The sequence below is a fragment of the Lissotriton helveticus genome, chromosome 1_2 (assembly GCF_964261635.1).
Source record: "Lissotriton helveticus chromosome 1_2, aLisHel1.1, whole genome shotgun sequence".
In the NCBI taxonomy this organism is placed as follows: domain Eukaryota; kingdom Metazoa; phylum Chordata; class Amphibia; order Caudata; family Salamandridae; genus Lissotriton; species Lissotriton helveticus.
In genome coordinates this window covers 145,523,062-145,540,507 of record NC_136058.1, presented here as the reverse complement: position 1 = coordinate 145,540,507, position 17,446 = coordinate 145,523,062, and the positions used below count along the sequence as shown (strand labels likewise).

Here is a 17,446-nt window from a genome sequence, read left to right as displayed (position 1 = left end):
CGCAATGAAAACTGAAGTATAAGAAGCTAGGAGTTAGTCAGATGGGTGTCCTGCAAGTGCCAGAGGTAGAACACTTCTAGATCATCACAAATATTATTTCTTATCCTTCTTTCTAGGAAGCCCACTTCAGCAATATTGAAAAATAGTCCAATTAAATTACTACTAATAGTACTTATTCCCATAACAAACTGCAGTTGAAATTGTGGCCCTAGTAAGCAAACATCTCACCCTGCTTTTCTGTTTCATCATCAGCCAGTATTGCAGCCCTCCCTCTTCAACATGATGGAAAGAGTAAACCAGTGCCAATACAAAAGGGGTTGTAGTGTATTTATTCCAAAATATTTAACTGCCGTACAAAATGTGATGTATACAAAACTCAGAATAAATAGCTTCAAGATAAAAAAAGTAAAACAAAATCAGACTTTAAAAAAAGAAAATAAAAAATGTTCACACGCAACATGTTGCATAAGCTTTGGGTTCCAAACTTATGCTTCACACACACTCCAATTGATCACGAACGTTGTTAGCCATTTTTTCCAGCACATAATACATTTTTGTGAGGATAACAATATATTGTGCAATGGCATAACAAAGGCTTATGGTCCCCAGAAACAAGTTACCGGAAAATGAGCGAAGATGTAATTTCATTCATTCATCTACTTTATCTACCATTCAGTGTTTTACTGGTCGAATAGCTTTCCGAGCCCAAAAAGACAAATCACCACCAAAGGCATAATAAGCAGATCATGGCAATTAAGACATTCTAATAAAAACTACAAACAAAATGGCAAAGAAGTCATTACAACCTGCCTATTGAAAGCAGTACAGAGGTTTTTCCTGCACATTCAGTTCAAATGTACCATAGTGGCGCCAAGACAATAAAGCATTCATTTGTGCCTTAAAATAATGGTTAACAACAGCAAAAATCAATGTTGTTCAACTGTCTGCTCCAGTCCCACATACAGTAGAGTAGTGACTCAAAACTGTTGAATTTCCGGGCAGTGGTCTTGAGGGAGACTGTATATGGATCCTGGCAGTCGGACATTGTGTGATGCTTATGCAGCATTTAGGGGCCTGATGTACATAAAACGTTTGCAGTTGCATAGTCCACAATTCACAAAATCACAGGCGTTGCGATCACAAATAGCACTCACAATATACTAAACACGAGGAAGGCTTTTTTTTTTAACTCAAACATCTTTTGTGACACATTCTGTATCAAAAATAGTATGGGCATTATATATCAATGGATTGAGAATGCCACTGCGGTTAAAAATATTGATCAGTTATTGACACTCAACCTGGGGTAGTAATTAATTTACAGAGGGGAACTGGGGTATCTCCACCATTTGAGCGGAGGAGCGTTGCCCCACAAGCCGGAGAGCTGAAGAATAAAATGGTAATAAAGTTTATTTATTACCATTTTATTTTTCAGCAACCCGTCCCCACAGTGGCATAGCAAGAGGTAGCAGGGGGCGGTCCTCCCGTGCGGTACGACTTTTGGGGGCGGCACCCCACTCCCATACAAATTAAGGTAAGTCAATGTATTTATTCATTTATTTATTTTTGCCCCACCATCCTGGGTACAAACCAGCCACCAATTGAGGGGAAGTGCTCCCCATGGGATAGCTTCTGTTCTTGAAATAGTGACGGGTGCCTTGAGGGGAGAATGCCCTCAATGTTATTCCTCCCAAGTGAATATTTTTATTTAAAAGCATCCATGGTCTCTTGAAGGGATACTGGCTGCTTTAAAAAACTGTTCATGGAGAATAGAGGCCTTCGGTCTTCCTTAGGCTTTCATCCCTCAGTTCGTAGGGGATAGAAAAATGTCTCCTGCCTCATTAATATTCACAAGGCAGGAGGGTTTGTAATCTCCTGGAAATGTATTTTAGATTGGTCTGTACATTAGTCACATCACAAAATGAAGTCCTGTTCACAGGCAACTTGGGGGCACATTAGGATCGCGGTTTTCCCGCATCCACCGGGCCGGCGGAAGCCACCGCCGGCCCGGAGGATGCGGGAAAACCGCCGAGGAGGCACAAAAGACCCACCGCCAAATTAGGATGGCGGTGGGTCTCAAATTCGGTCCGCAGCTTTTCCGCCGCAGTCGCCTTCCGACCGGGGCGGAAAAGCTCTAACGTGGCTGGCGGTGTCTATCAGACACCGCCAGCCATATTAGGATGGCGGAAAACAGATGCCTTTTCACGGCGGAGAAAGGCATACAGTGATTTATTTGGGGGCCCGTTGCGGGCCCCCAGGGAGATTGGGGGGGTGGGGGTGCACATGGGGGGTACCTATGGTACCCCCCCGCATTTGCGTGCACGAAGCGGCAGGCACCGCTTTGTGCCTGCCGCTTTGTGCATGCAAATGCTAAGCATGCATATTTAACCTTGCGGCGGGTGCTGCTTCAAGCAGCACCGCCGCAATGTTAAATATTGAGGATGTGACCGCCAAGCTGGCGGTCACATCCTAATTGCACTGGAGGGACCGCCGTGGCCCCTGCGGACGGTCCCTCCTCCTCTAGGGTGGCGGACGGACGCAAGTCCGTCCGCCATCCTAATGAGCCCCTTAGTGCGCAATCAGCACAGTCAGGTTGTGCGAACCAGGTATAGTACATCAGGAACTTCGTTTCTAATTGGACAAGGACTACATTAAAAAGAGAGAGTCATTACAATTTTAGACAAACCTGCCAAATACGTTCCTTTAGACACGGGAGTGTAAGTGGTGAACCGTGTATGTACTAATATCATCACGAGAGGATGGCTTGATGGTAACAACAGCTGCCACATCAAAGGATCCTTCTCTTTAGAGGCGAGGAAACAAAAACAGTGCAGTTTCTTTACAAGCTTCATCTGCCCCCTCCAGCTGTCACATCTGTATTGTGCTTGGCTCTTGCATATTGGCTGCACTTGGGTTTTAGATATTTTCGTTGCAATTCTTCGGTGACAGAACCAGCAATAGGAAATGTACTGGTTACTAAACTATGCAATTCATTATCTATTACATTCGCTTTTGCCTGTGTCTGCAGAAAAGAAATATTATTTTTTAATACACTAGAATAGAAATTATGTTTGTAACCATTTCATGAGCCAGCATTTTCTAGGAGGTGGCTTATGGATGGAATGAGTGTTCCCAGTGCATATATGAAACTGGAAAGGTAAAGATGTTGTGGTTTTTTTGGACTGCAAAGATAAAACCTGGAGGAGGCTTGTTTGAATATTGTATACATGCATTATCAAGAGTTATGATGTCTGCCCACTCTCTATTTTACCGACGAGGAATCAGGCAATTCCACCAGTGTTGTTTCATGCCTTGGAGGCGGCTCTTTGGTAGGGAATGTTTCACAGGTGTAGTTGATCTGGAAATCTGCCACTTCTCGGCTCCATATAACTCAATTCAACTCTACTTTGAGTGCTTCTTTAAAACATTGATATAGTGGTAAAGTCCTACTTAAAAAGCAGAAAGACTACACAATGTTGCTTTGGCGAAAAGCTCTAGCACTGATGGGAGAGTAATCGTTCCATACTAATGAGCAATGTTCCTATACAAAAATAGACATTTAGCCAAAAGCGCCAGTCTGTCAGTAGAAAGGAGGATTAAGATTTCTGGATGGACTAAGGGCAGAATATAAATCATATATAGTTGTTTCTTTTGCATACTTGTGAAAGGGGTGAGTTTTGAGAATGTCATTTAAGTTTCAGTGCAAGAGGGTGAAGTTTCAGGGCATCCGATGATCATTTGTAGTTGGTATTGTGCTTGTCATTGTCCAGGTGCTTGCTTCTGCAACAGACTGCAATCGCTGCGGCTCCCTTGCCTCCTTTTGCATTTACCACGAAACACGTGTTGTCAACAGCGTAAGCTCCTAGAGTCCCAGAACCTCGTGCATAAGCGCTGCAGCCAGTCAGGGTCCAGCCACCATCGCAAGAGACGCTCACCTAGAATCAGAACGATGAAACTTGTTTAGTTATGCACACCTTAGAAAGTTCTTTCCCATTTGCAAATGAAGACTTACTTATAAAGTCCAGGCCATTGTACATAATGAGAGCGGGATTTAGCAAGCAGTTTACCACTGCCATACTCAGTGCTTTAAATGAAAATATAGAAGTGCAGGTACTCACTATTCAGAGTAACTGTTTGCTCCCAAGAAGTGCTGGTATGTGTATTGCGGCTGTGCTGAGAAGTGCAGGTACCTTTTCTTACAACGTAAAAAGTACAGGTACTCAGTAACGGACAGTGCCTGCCCATTTAAAGCACTGGTCTTAGTGTTTACGTTGTTAACAATACCCTGTGATGTGAGTAAACACAGGACACTACCATCATTGAAAATGTGAAATTAGACTATAAACATGAATACAAATCCTAGATCAACTATTTTATTGTACTAATCAAAAGGCATATGCACATGTGCTGTAGTGTGTAAGCCTGCAGAGGTCCAGACGATGAACTTTATCACATGACATTGACCATTTACCATCATGGGACTTCGAAAGCCTATGCATCTTAACATCTTAGTTTACAATTTTAGGTTACAATTGGACAAGACATCCAAACAGTGCACTGGATTGCTGTGTAAGATTTGAAGCGTGATAGACTATAAATGTAGAAGGCAGAACAAATTAAGCTTCTCTCCTAAGTGAAGTGGCATATCTGAAGATGATGACTTTTATCCATATGATCTGTGGATGACTGCCTGGATGCCTAAAAAGTGGAAACAAAATAAACAAGACCTCGCATGGAATTTCTGAATTCTTTTTTGCACTAGGTCAATCAAAGTAACACTCAGTTGATTGAACAGTTTAGACATTCATTACAATGTTCTTGGGTCAAGTCAAATACATTTTGCATAAATACCTTATTATACACACAGAGCAATATGAGATTGAATGCTTTCTATTGTGCACGTGACCCTGTCACGTGTGACTCAATCTGTGCAATCTAAAAACATCTGGATTCACATTCATATGTGCCAGTTCCACAATTATTCATGTAAAAAAAGGAAAGGAAAGGAAAGGACGCGGGAGTGAGAGAGAAAGTTTTCCAACAAGGTCTCTGAGAAATATTCGTGTGTATTTAGGGAAACTGTCAAAATTTCTGATACATATCCCAAGGGAAGGCTATTGGCTGCATGATTCAGGAAAAGAAAAAAAAAATTCTATGTTTAAATTGGCCTGATTTTCAGAACCCAAGATGGAAATCCCATTATTTGCCTTGGGGTAAATGTTGACACGTTTTGACCCTAGCTCAGTGGAGGGTCTCATCAGGACTTGGAAGTGGGTTCCTTCACTTTAGTTAATGGAATGCATTGGCTGAAAGAAGCTGAAATCATGAGCAAACTTGGACGCTGCGAGTATGACTCAAGGGACACAGGACGCTCTTTCACAATGTTTTTGCCTCTGCCGGAAGATGTTCTCGAGGTAATGCCCATTTCTTAACTCTCTTTTTCTGCTGGATTTACAGTCCTCACATTGATGCAGTGACTGATCAAAGAGTGTCTTGTCAGGCTGCTGGCTGGCAGGATTCCAATGTAAAAATAGCTAATTTATAACCTTTATATATATTACAAATGAGGCACACTTAAGTCTTTTAATTGTGCAATGTAGTGGCAGGCATGTATTGCCATAAGGTGAGAAAAGAAACCACTGCACATTTATTTTCCCTCGTGTGCATGCATGGCTAAAGTCAATCTAATTATTTAATGCTCTCTTTTAAATAAATATATTATTTTTTTCATAAAATTGACATAATTTAGCCACATAAATAAGAAAATTGTATTGTTATGCATCTTGGAACCACATTGTTTTCCATTACCTTTCCGAAGTCAGTCTGGAGATGCTGCAACACCTACCTTGTGGGTCACGTCCGCACTATATAAAACTCTATAAATAAATCCATAGTTCCAGCACCCCTCTTCACTTTCTCATAGTCACTCTAAGATATAGATAGTGAACGCCATGACAATAGCCTACAATAAAATTGACAGAGTTGACTGATGGCTAGTGTTGCACATTACAATAGGTTGTGTTTGGGCAAGCGTCTTGTGAAGCTGTTGGATGTGAGTAAAGCCATCATCTTCACATGACACTGTTTCGGCGCTACTGTTAAATGCCTGAGGAGATTGCAGGTAGTGCAGAACGCCGCTGCGAGACTGGTACTGGCACAGCCTAGGAGGGCTGCCTCTAAAAAAGCCCTTGATACTCTGCACTGGCTTCCAGTTAGGCAGCGAGTGCTGTTCAAGGTACTGTGTACTTGCCATCGCATCACTAAGGGCATTGGCCCCTCGTATCTGCGGGACCTTGTTACCAGCTATGTGCCTGGAAGATCCCTGAGATCCAGTGGGACAGGCCTATTGCGGGTGTCCAAAGTGAAGAAGGCCAGAATGGGAGGTAGATCCTTCCGGGTCGTGGCAGCTCAGAACTGGAATAAACTGCCTATAAATCTCTGGATGGAGACCTCTGAAGTCAGGTTTAGGAAGGCACTTAAGACCCACCTGTTCTCTAGTTAAACCTGGCTGAGCGCCATGGAGCTGGGTCTTTGCCACGTTATCTCACCTCAGCGCGGGGACACGCCGAGATGGCGTAACGATGCGCTTTACAAATTTCTTTATTATTATTATTATTATTATTTGATCAGCGACTGCGTTAGTGTGAGGATTGTAAAATAGACAGGAAAAGAGAGTTAAGAAACGGGCACCACATCAAAGTGAAGTTCTTCTAGCAGGTACAAAAACACACATTGGGTAGAGTAGAGCCTGTGTCCCTGGATTCATATCGGCAGTTTCCAAGTTTGCACATGATTTCAGTTTCGTTCAGCCTGTGCATTCCATTCACCAAAGTGAAGGTACGCGGTCCTAAGTCCTGAGGAGACCCTCCACAGAGTTAGGGTTGAAACGAGTCAACATTTACCCCAAGGCGAATAATGGGTTTTCCAACTTTGGAGCAGGAAGAAGTCCGATTCAAACATAGGAAATTATTTTTTGTTGCTCTTTTTGAATCGTGCACACAATAGTCCCCCCTTGGTATGATTGTCAGAAATATGGACGGTTTCCCTAAATATAAAAGACCATTTCTTAGAAACCTATCTGGAAACCTTTCTCGTTCTACCATCTTTCCCTTAATTTTTTCACAAGAATAATTGTGAAACTGGATAAGAATGTCAGTACATAGGTTTTTTAAATTGCACAGACTGATTCACGGGCAAAAGGTCACATGCATAATAAAAAGCATTGAATCATAGGTTTCTCTGGGTATGTAGATAACAAGGTATACATGTGAAATATATTTGAATTGACTCAAGAACGTAGTAATAAATGTTTATATTGATCAATCAAGTGAGTGTTCTTTTGATAGCACTTGTCTAAAAAAAGAATTAAAAAATTCCATGCAAGGTCTTCTTTGTTTCGTTTTCTCATTGGGGTCCAACCCCCTGTGTGTCAAGGACCCTACCCCTCACGAAAGAGTGCTTTATTCTGGATGTGGGAAAAAAATACCCCCGGAAGATTCCACAAGACACTTAGATCAAAGACGTGTAAAGATTTTATCTCGTGGAATGATTGGGTGTAACAACAACATGAACTGTGTACATTGATTAAAAGCTCAATAAGATGAATACGAAACATAAGCATATACTGTTAAATAATGTTGACATTTGAATAAAAGGAACAAAGGATTTTGAAGAACTCGGTGCTACTTTATAATGCATCTACCGACATATACATTTACAAATGATATGCTTTTGTACGAAGTAGCAATGGGGTGAAGTTCTTGCACCAGAGAGGAGTTTGCTGTGTATGTAGTTTGGGCCATCATGAACATGATTTCCTCACAGTGAATTCTACCACATCCTAACACTGTTCTTCTGGTCAGATCCCATAGGCAACATCCCAGCTACCCTTCGTGGTAGAACACTGACTGGGTTCAGTAAAGAACAGCAGGGTGTGCTGAGTAAGATAATCTGCCTTAAGTACTGTAGCAAGTGGCCTTGTATGGAAGGACCTTCTAAAACAAATAACGTAATGGAACACACATAAAATGTGATGAAATGCACATTTAATACTATCTTTGTAATGTGTTTGCTAAGTACTATGCAAGTAATGGCAGTGTGCGAATAGAGAATATATACACAGTAAAAAAGGATTTAGAATATTCACTACTCGCTTTACCTTTTCTGTGAATCCTACTGGAGTATGCTCCTTGACATGGCATTCAATACTGGGAGCATGGCAGCAGGATGCATGTGAGGTCACATCACTTTTCCCCACACATAAGTCTCTCTCATCTTGTTTGCTTACGATAGGCCGTACATTGTCACTGAAAGGGGCCGTAAGCGAATGGGAACTGCAACCTGTATCAAATGGAAGCAGACTAAAGTTATTAAATAGCAATCACAAAAGAAACCAACATACTCTGCCACTCAGTGGAGTATAATAGCATCACAAAACAGCAAGCATAAAAGAAAGACTTCGGCTACAAACATACAAAAAAAAGACATTGTTTAAAAATCTAAATCTAGGGTGGGGGGGCATGGTCTCGCTCTGGACCAAGATGGCGGCTACAAGCTGAGCTCCGCTACATCGCGGAGCTCGCTAATTGTTTAAAAGCCATAAATTCCACTGCCGAGCGAAGCGGTTGTGCTTTAGATGTTCCTGAACCAAGGAGGCATCGTTTGAAGCCGTCCTTCACTCTCTCCAGCTCCTGCCTGAGCATAGCTTCCATTGACTTTCCATTGAAATCAATGGAAAGTCCATGACGAGTTACCCTTGTCATTAGCGCTGAAGTGGTTAAGAAGACGGTAACCTCCTTGTCTCTTCCATACGAGCGACCGCCATTTTGAGCATGACGCTCGATTTCTTTGAATGCCTTCTAAGGTAAAACCAGAGCGTTAATATGTAGCACTTGGCAATGTTTTTTTTTTTTTTTTTTTTTTCTTTTACTACAATTTTTGCTCTCATCTCTTCACAAACTCTATCCTGCTAAAATAATTACCTTTTGCTGCAAACTGGACTATTTTTACCTGCTTTTTTGGAGATACTCATCTCCTGCTGTTCCTTCATAATTGAGCATGTATAATTCTGCTTAGATGACGTCATCAGTTTGACTTCTATTGATGTTTGGTCGTCTTGAGAGCATTTTTTGAGGGGTCAACTACTATCTTCCTCTGAGTGTTTTAAAACCAGCGCGTTAATATGTAGCGCTTGGCAATGTTTTTTCTTTTTCGTTTACTACAATTTTTGCTCTCTTCTCTTCTCAAACACTATCCTGCTAATATACTGACCTTTTGCTGCAAACTGGACTATTTTTACATGCTTCTTGGGAGCTACTCATCTCGTGCTGTTCCCTCATAATTGTGCATGAATAATTTTGCTCAGATGACGTCCACAGTTTGACTTTTATTGATGTTTGGTCGTTCTTGACAGCCTTTTTTGAGAGGTCAACTACTATTTTCCTCCGAGTGTTTTATTTAAATATTTTAAAAAACCAACTCCTGTCTGCTTTTAATTTCCATCGGAGAAGGTCAATTTATTCTTTTCCTATATATGGGCAAATTGAGGTCTCCATTGAAAGTGAATTTTCATCCTTCTAGACGATCAATGATGGCCAGTGACAATTCACCTCACGTCAAAGCCTCTTCGTCTAGTACAAAAACCTAAGAGGGCTAAGAATGACCCTCCCTCACCTATTTTGTCATCGCATGATCCTGTCCTTGACTCAATTCTCGATGAGGTGAGGGGGCTGAACACTTTCATGTCCATTACTAAGGACAAATTACAACAAATTGAAGATAGGTGGATTACAATAGAAGTAAAGGTATTTGACATGGAACAACGTATTAGTGATCTACACAATGTTTCTAACAAAATTCCTATTCTGGAACAGGCAATTAAGCTTCTCAAACTCCACACTGAGGACCTTGAAAATCTCAATCGATGCAATAATCATTGCCTTTATGGCTTACCAGAACATTTATAAGGTCCTGATATTCTCCTTTTTCTTAAAAAACTTTTGTCAGAGCTCCTTGATCTTCCTCTAGAACCTTCCATAAATATCCAACGTGTCCATCATTTGGGTCGTCTTCAGCAGAACTCTGTTCGATCTAGAGGAATTATTATGCTATTTTCGAAATTCACAGACCTTATGCGTGTCCTACAGGTGGCTAAGGTGAAACGTCATCCTGTTTGGGCTGGTCACACCATTTTTCTCTCTCAGGATATCTCCAATACTACTAATGCCAGAAGGAAGGAATTTCTTGCTCTTCGTCCTCAGATGAGACAGTTAAACATTCGTTATGGCATTTTGCATCCCTGCTAATGTAAAATTACTCATAATGGCTCCTCTCGCTCGTTTGATGATCCTGCTAAATTGAAGTCTTTCTTGCTCACTCTCACTTCTAGCTCTATGCATAGTTCTACTCAACGTCTTTAACTTCTCTCCTTTATTTCTTTCTTTTTTTTTTTTTAAGTTCAAAAAATCTTTATTTGGTCTTACACAAGGTACACAGCTGTACGCCTACAACCCTGGGGCCGGCAGCATGTATCAGAAAGAGTGTATAATAGAATGACACAGCCGTGTGGCCGACAACCCGGAGGTCCGGCGGCGAGTCAGAGATATATATAGCAATAGGCAATGAACTCGTGAAGAATAGAAATGACAAAGCATTTTTTTAACTGATTTTTAGTTTGAACAAGAATAAAAAAATAAAAAAACAACAAAGAAATAAACAGTGATCACTGCACCACTGCATCCTCCCTCCCGTCACCATACAATTATATTTTAGCCTTTATCATTGTGGCATACCTGACATCTCCAGTTCACTCAGGAAATTCCAGGGGTCGTGCTTTCAGATAATCAATTAAATAACACCAATAATCTTTAGGTCTAGAACTCGCAGGGAGTTCCTCCTCATAGGTCGTCAGTGTATCTTTGCAGTAAGTGAGGTCTTCCAACCAGTGCCGCAACGATGGATACCTCAAACCATTCCAGTGTAGGGAGATCCTACGTTTTGCCATTAACAGCGCTATAACACAAAACTTGCGTTTCCTCGCTCTTACTTGGGGGACAAGGCCCAGTAAACATACTCGTATCGAAAATTCAATGGGAACCTCTAGCATAACACTCAGAGCCTCCGTCACCCGAACCCAGTAGTCTGCAATTTTCGGGCACTGCCAAGCCAGGTGTATGAAGTCTGCATCTTCCATTTTACATCTTTTACATCTGAAATCTGCACACAAGCCGTATTTATAAAGTCTATGCGGTGTATAATGCATTTGGTGTAGATATTTATAGTGAATTATTCTTAAATTCCCATTTGGCGTCAGCATGTTAGCATGCATGTTGCGGACCAGTCTTCTATGGATAGTGGTTCTGTCATGATATTGCTCCATTTGTTTCTCGTTTTTCCGGTGTTACCTGCAATATCCTCTTGCAGTCTAGTGTACAGTCTAGAGACTATGTTACCTGGAGTAGGTGCCGTTAATATAAACTGCAGTGAGAACATTTGCTGGGGTTCTTCCGGATAAGCTTTATAGAGGTCTTTCATGTAGTATGTGAAATTAAACAGTAGTGATGGATTGCTGATATAGCTCTGTCCCTCCAACGGCTTAAATTGACCCTTCTCATATAGATCGCCCATTTTGTCTATCCCGGCTTGTTGTAGCAGTCTCATGCCAACAGCTTCTTGAGTGACCGTGAGCTCCGGGTGATGTGCCAACGGTAGGGCTGGCGCATACAGTGGAAGTTTACCCGCCTTTTTGCCCATCAGGTGCCAGGCTGTGTTGGTAGTGTTGATAGTGTTTATATCCCGAGTATGTAATGGTGGTCGTTTGTGCGGCAATATGGCCGATAAAGGGATAGGGTAAGCATCTCCTGTCTCAACCGCTATATGCGACATAAACGGTATTTCATGATACCAATAGTGCGCAAATTGCGCTTGTGCACAAAGGTAGTAAAGAAAGAAATCTGGTATTTTAAATCCTCCCTGTGCGTAGGGCAATGTTAACGTATGTAATTCAAGTCTGGCTTGTTTGCCTGCCCAGATGAGATTGAGGACTAATTTTTAGGGCTCGGCATCAAGCCCTATTGCAGTTGAGTTCGCTCTCAAGGGAGGACAGAGCGGTGCACGAGCCTACCAGGGTCTGTGGACGCGCACACACACAGGCAGGCAGGTACGCCCCAGACACACATAGACAGACAGACAGACACACGCACGCACACACACACACACACACACACACCCTCCCTCTCTGCCCACTCCCTCTCTGCCGCCCCCCACTCACCGGGCTCTTTCCCTCCAGCGGGTCAGTCACGGCAGCAGGCAGACTCGGTGACTTCTCCGGCGATCTTCAGCTGATGTGCACGCCCACGCTGCGTCACGTGCGCGCCCACCACGCTGTTTTCACGCCCGTTGATCCTCAGCTTGTTATATACTTTGGCTATGGACAATTAGACCACCGTTTTGCTCCGTCAATCATGTTTTCTTGGGCTGCGGTGTCTACAAGGCAAGGGGGCAGTGCACTGCACATGGATTTATCCTCGTCAAGCCAATCGGTATTGTTTAATTTTATTTCTTTCGATCAGCATGTTTTTTTGTAATCTCTGGGAGAGCCGACGCTGGGACTTGAACCCCATTCCACAGTGTCAAAGTCCGGACACGGAGTGAAAGAACGTGGCTGTGCAAGCTACCACTGGACCCACTATACTCAGTTACCATGAGGTGGCGATATCTGCCACTCACTTTCCTCACTGCACCTTTGTGTTAGCCACGATGATCATAATCATTTCTATCCACTTCCATAATAGGCTTGTATTTTCAAAGATATCCTCTAATACTGAAAAGAAATTAGGGCAATAAATATCTATACAGCAGCGTACATAAACACAAAATGTCATGACATTTTGCACACTGTTGCAGGTCCGCTGTAGTCAAGGAGATTGTCTTCTGAGAAGTGTTTACATCCTCAAAATGACTTTCCAGTGTAGAGGACCATTGGTGCACCTGCTTATCTGGCAATATGCATAAGGATTACTACCTATCTTACTAATATTTTATCTTCGTAAATAGTTTGTTCACAGTACATTGTAAATTGTTTTCACATCATGGGAGCTCTAAAAATTGAATTCTGTTCATCGCTTCTAAATGAGGCGCTTTTTTTGCATTCTTCGACAATGCTTTCAAACTAATTTCTGCTACTGCGGTAGATGGATGGCACTCCGGTGAATATTGTGTTGATCGGTATAGCTCTATAAGCCGTGCGCGCCCCTGGTGACCCTCACGCCCGACCCCAGGTCTGCCCAGTAGAACGGCGCTCACTTCATCCCTCTGTGAGGCAGAAGGTGAGTATGAGTTCAGAGTGCGCAGTGTGAAGTAGTGAGTGCAGAGTGAGTGTGCAGAGTGCAGAGTAGTGAGTGCAGAGTAGTGAGTGCAGAGTAGTGAGTGCAGAGTACTGAGTGCAGAGTAGTGAGTGTGCAGAGTAGTGAGTGTGCAGAGTAGTGAGTGCAGAGTAGTGAGTGCAGAGTAGTGAGTGTGCAGAGTAGTGAGTGTGCAGAGTAGTGAGTGCAGTGTAGTGAGTGTGCAGAGTAGTGAGTGTGCAGACTAGTGAGTGTGCAGACTAGTGAGTGCAGAGTTGTGAGTGTGTAGAGTAGTGAGTGCAGAGTAGTGAGTGCAGAGTAGTGAGTGTGTAGAGTAGTGAGTGCAGGGTAGTGAGTGCAGAGTAGTGAGTGCAGAGTAGTGAGTGCAGAGTAGTGAGTGCAGAGAGTAGTGAGTGCAGAGAGTAGTGAGTGCAGAGAGTAGTGAGTGCAGAGTAGTGAGTGCAGAGAGTAGTGAGTGCAGAGTGCAGAGTAGTGAGTGCAGAGTAGTGAGTGCAGAGTGCAGAGTAGTGAGTGCAGAGAGTGCAGAGTAGTGAGTGCAGAGTGCAGAGTAGTGAGTGCAGAGTGCAGAGTAGTGAGTGCAGAGTAGTGAGTGCAGAGTAATGAGTGCAGAGTAGTGAGTGTGTAGAGTAGTGAGTGCAGGGTAGTGAGTGCAGAGTAGTGAGTGCAGAGTTGTGAGTGCAGAGTTGTGAGTGCAGAGTACAGAGTAGTGAGTGCAGAGTACAGAGTTGTGAGTGCAGAGTACAGAGTTGTGAGTGCAGAGTAGTGAGTGCAGAGTGCAGAGTTGTGAGTGCAGAGTTGTGAGTGCAGAGTTGTGAGTGCAGAGTAGTGAGTGCAGAGTGCAGAGTAGTGAGTGCAGAGTGCAGAGTAGTGAGTGCAGAGTGCAGAGTAGTGAGTGCAGAGTGCAGATTAGTGAGTGCAGAGTGCAGAGTAGTGAGTGCAGGGTAGTAAGTGCAGAGTAGTGAGTGCAGAGTAGTGAGTGCTGAGTGCAGAGTGCAGAGTGCAGAGTAGTGAGTGCAGAGTAGTGAGTGCAGAGTGCAGAGTAGTGAGTAGTGAGTGCAGAGTAGTGAGTGCAGAGTAGTGAGTAGTGAGTGCAGAGTAGTGAGTGCAGAGTAGTGAGTGCAGAGTAGTGAGTGCAGAGTAGTGAGTGCAGAGTGCAGAGTAGTGAGTGCAGAGTAGTGAGTGCAGAGTGCAGAGTAGTGAGTGCAGAGTAGTGAGTGCAGAGTGCAGAGTAGTGAGTGCAGAATGCTGAGTAGTGAGTGCAGAGTGCAGAGTAGTGAGTGCAGAGTAGTGAGTGCAGGGTGCAGAGTAGTGAGTGCAGAGTGCAGAGTAGTGAGTGCAGAGTGCAGAGTAGTGAGTGCAGAGTGCAGAGTAGTGAGGAGTGCAGAGTAGTGAGGAGTGCAGAGTAGTGAGTGCAGAGTGCAGAGTAGTGAGTGCAGAGTGCAGAGTAGTGAGTGCAGAGTAGTGAGTGCAGGGTAGTGAGTGCAGGGTAGTGAGTGCAGAGTGCAGAGTAGTGAGTGCAGAGTGCAGAGTAGTGAGTGCAGAGTGCAGAGTAGTGAGTGCAGAGTAGTGAGTGCAGAGTGCAGAGTAGTGAGTGCAGAGTGCAGAGTAGTGAGTGCAGAGGGGTGAGTGCAGAGTAGTGAGTGCAGAGTGCAGAGTAGTGAGTGCAGAGTGCAGAGTAGTGAGTGCAGAGTGCAGAGTAGTGAGTGCAGGGTAGTGAGTGCAGGGTAGTGAGTGCAGGGTAGTGAGTGCAGGGTAGTGAGTGCAGGGTAGTGAGTGCAGAGTAGTGAGTGCAGGGTAGTGAGTGCAGAGTAGTGAGTGCAGAGAGTGCAGAGTGCAGAGTAGTGAGTGCAGAGTGCTGAGTAGTGAGTGCAGAGTGCTGAGTAGTGAGTGCAGAGTGCAGAGTAGTGAGTGCAGCGTGCAGAGTAGTGAGTGCAGAGTGCAGAGTAGTGAGTGCAGAGTGCAGAGTAGTGAGTGCAGAGTAGTGAGTGCAGAGTGCAGACTAGTGAGTGCACAGTGCAGAGTAGTGAGTGCAGAGTAGTGAGTGCAGGGTAGTGAGTGCAGGGTAGTGAGTGCAGAGTAGTGAGTGCAGAGTAGTGAGTGCTGAGTGCAGAGTGCAGAGTAGTGAGTGCAGAGTGCAGAGTAGTGAGTGCAGAGTGCAGAGTAGTGAGTGCAGAGTAGTGAGTGCAGGGTAGTGAGTGCAGGGTAGTAAGTGCAGAGTAGTGAGTGCAGAGTGCAGAGTAGTGAGTGCAGAGTAGTGAGTGCAGGGTAGTGAGTGCAGAGTAGTGAGTGCAGAGTAGTGAGTGCAGAGTAGTGAGTGCAGAGTAGTGAGTGCAGAGTGCAGAGTAGTGAGTGCAGGGTAGTGAGTGCAGGGTAGTGAGTGCAGGGTAGTGAGTGCAGAGTAGTGAGTGCAGGGTAGTGAGTGCAGGGTAGTGAGTGCAGGGTACTGAGTGCAGAGTAGTGAGTGCAGAGTAGTGAGTGCAGAGTAGTGAGTGCAGAGTGCAGAGTAGTGAGTGCAGAGTCCAGAGTAGTGAGTGCAGAGTGCAGAGTAGTGAGTGCAGAGTGCTGAGTGCAGAGTGCAGCGTAGTGAGTGCAGAGTGCAGAGTAGTGAGTGCAGAGTAGTGAGTGCAGAGTGCAGAGTAGTGAGTGCAGAGTAGTGAGTGCAGAGTGCAGAGTAGTGAGGAGTGCAGAGTAGTGAGGAGTGCAGAGTAGTGAGGAGTGCAGAGTAGTGAGTGCAGTGTAGTGAGTGCAGAGTAGTGAGTGCAGAGTGCAGAGTAGTGAGTGCAGAGTGCAGAATAGTGAGTGCAGAGTGCAGAGTAGTGAGTGCAGAGTAGTGAGTGCAGAATGCAGAGTAGTGAGTGCAGAGTGCAGAGTAGTGAGTGCAGAGTGCAGAGTAGTGAGTGCAGAGTGCAGAGTAGTGAGTGCAGAGTAGTGAGTGCAGAGTGCAGAGTAGTGAGTGCAGAGTGCAGAGTAGTGAGTGCAGAGTGCAGAGTAGTGAGTGCAGGGTAGTGAGTGCAGGGTAGTGAGTGCAGGGTAGTGAGTGCAGGGTAGTGAGTGCAGAGTAGTGAGTGCCGAGTGCAGAGTAGTGAGTGCAGAGTGCAGAGTAGTGAGTGCAGAGTGCAGAGTAGTGAGTGCAGAGTAGTGAGTGCAGAGTGCAGAGTAGTGAGTGCAGAGTGCAGAGTAGTGAGTGCAGAGTGCAGAGTAGTGAGTGCAGAGTGCAGAGTAGTGAGTGCAGAGTAGTGAGTGCAGAGTGCAGAGTAGTGAGTGCAGAGTAGTGAGTGCAGAGTGCAGAGTAGTGAGTGCAGAGTGCAGAGTAGTGAGTGCAGAGTAGTGAGTGCAGAGTAGTGAGTGCAGAGTAGTGAGTGCAGAGAGGAGTGAGTGCAGAGAGTAGTGAGTGCAGAGAGTAGTGAGTGCAGAGTAGTGAGTGCAGAGAGTAGAGAGTGCAGAGTGCAGAGTAGTGAGTGCAGAGTGCAGAGTAGTGAGTGCAGAGTGCAGAGTAGTGAGTGCAGAGAGTGCAGAGTGCAGAGTAGTGAGTGCAGAGTGCAGAGTAGTGAGTGCAGAGTGCAGAGTAGTGAGTGCAGAGTAGTGAGTGCAGAGTAGTGAGTGCAGAGTAGTGAGTGCAGAGTAGTGAGTGTGTAGAGTAGTGAGTGCAGGGTAGTGAGTGCAGAGCAGTGAGTGCAGAGTTGTGAGTGCAGAGTTGTGAGTGCAGAGTACAGAGTAGTGAGTGCAGAGTACAGAGTTGTGAGTGCAGAGTACAGAGTTGTGAGTGCAGAGTACAGAGTTGTGAGTGCAGAGTAGTGAGTGCAGAGTGCAGAGTTGTGAATGCAGAGTTGTGAGTGCAGAGTTGTGAGTGCAGAGTTGTGAGTGCAGAGTTGTGAGTGCAGAGTAGTGAGTGCAGAGTGCAGAGTAGTGAGTGCAGAGTAGTGAGTGCAGAGTGCAGAGTAGTGAGTGCAGAGTGCAGATTAGTGAGTGCAGAGTGCAGAGTAGTGAGTGCAGGGTAGTGAGTGCAGAGTAGTGAGTGCAGAGTAGTGAGTGCTGAGTGCAGAGTGCAGAGTAGTGAGTGCAGAGTAGTGAGTGCAGAGTGCAGA

At 44.5% G+C, this 17,446-nt stretch overlaps 1 protein-coding gene across 1 annotated transcript in view; it reads right to left on the bottom strand.

Moving 5' to 3' along the window:
* Positions 1-310: 310 nt before the first annotated feature.
* The window catches only part of PCSK9 (proprotein convertase subtilisin/kexin type 9), a 184,367-nt gene continuing 167,231 nt past the window's right edge, over positions 311-17,446 (bottom strand). The window contains exons 11-12 of the mRNA XM_078670175.1: positions 8,159-8,340; positions 311-3,935 (exon numbers count right to left, since the gene is read on the bottom strand). Coding sequence (XP_078526301.1) covers positions 3,735-3,935; positions 8,159-8,340 — 383 coding nt within the window. The 3' untranslated portion in view covers positions 311-3,734. The remainder of the gene's footprint in view (positions 3,936-8,158; positions 8,341-17,446) is intronic.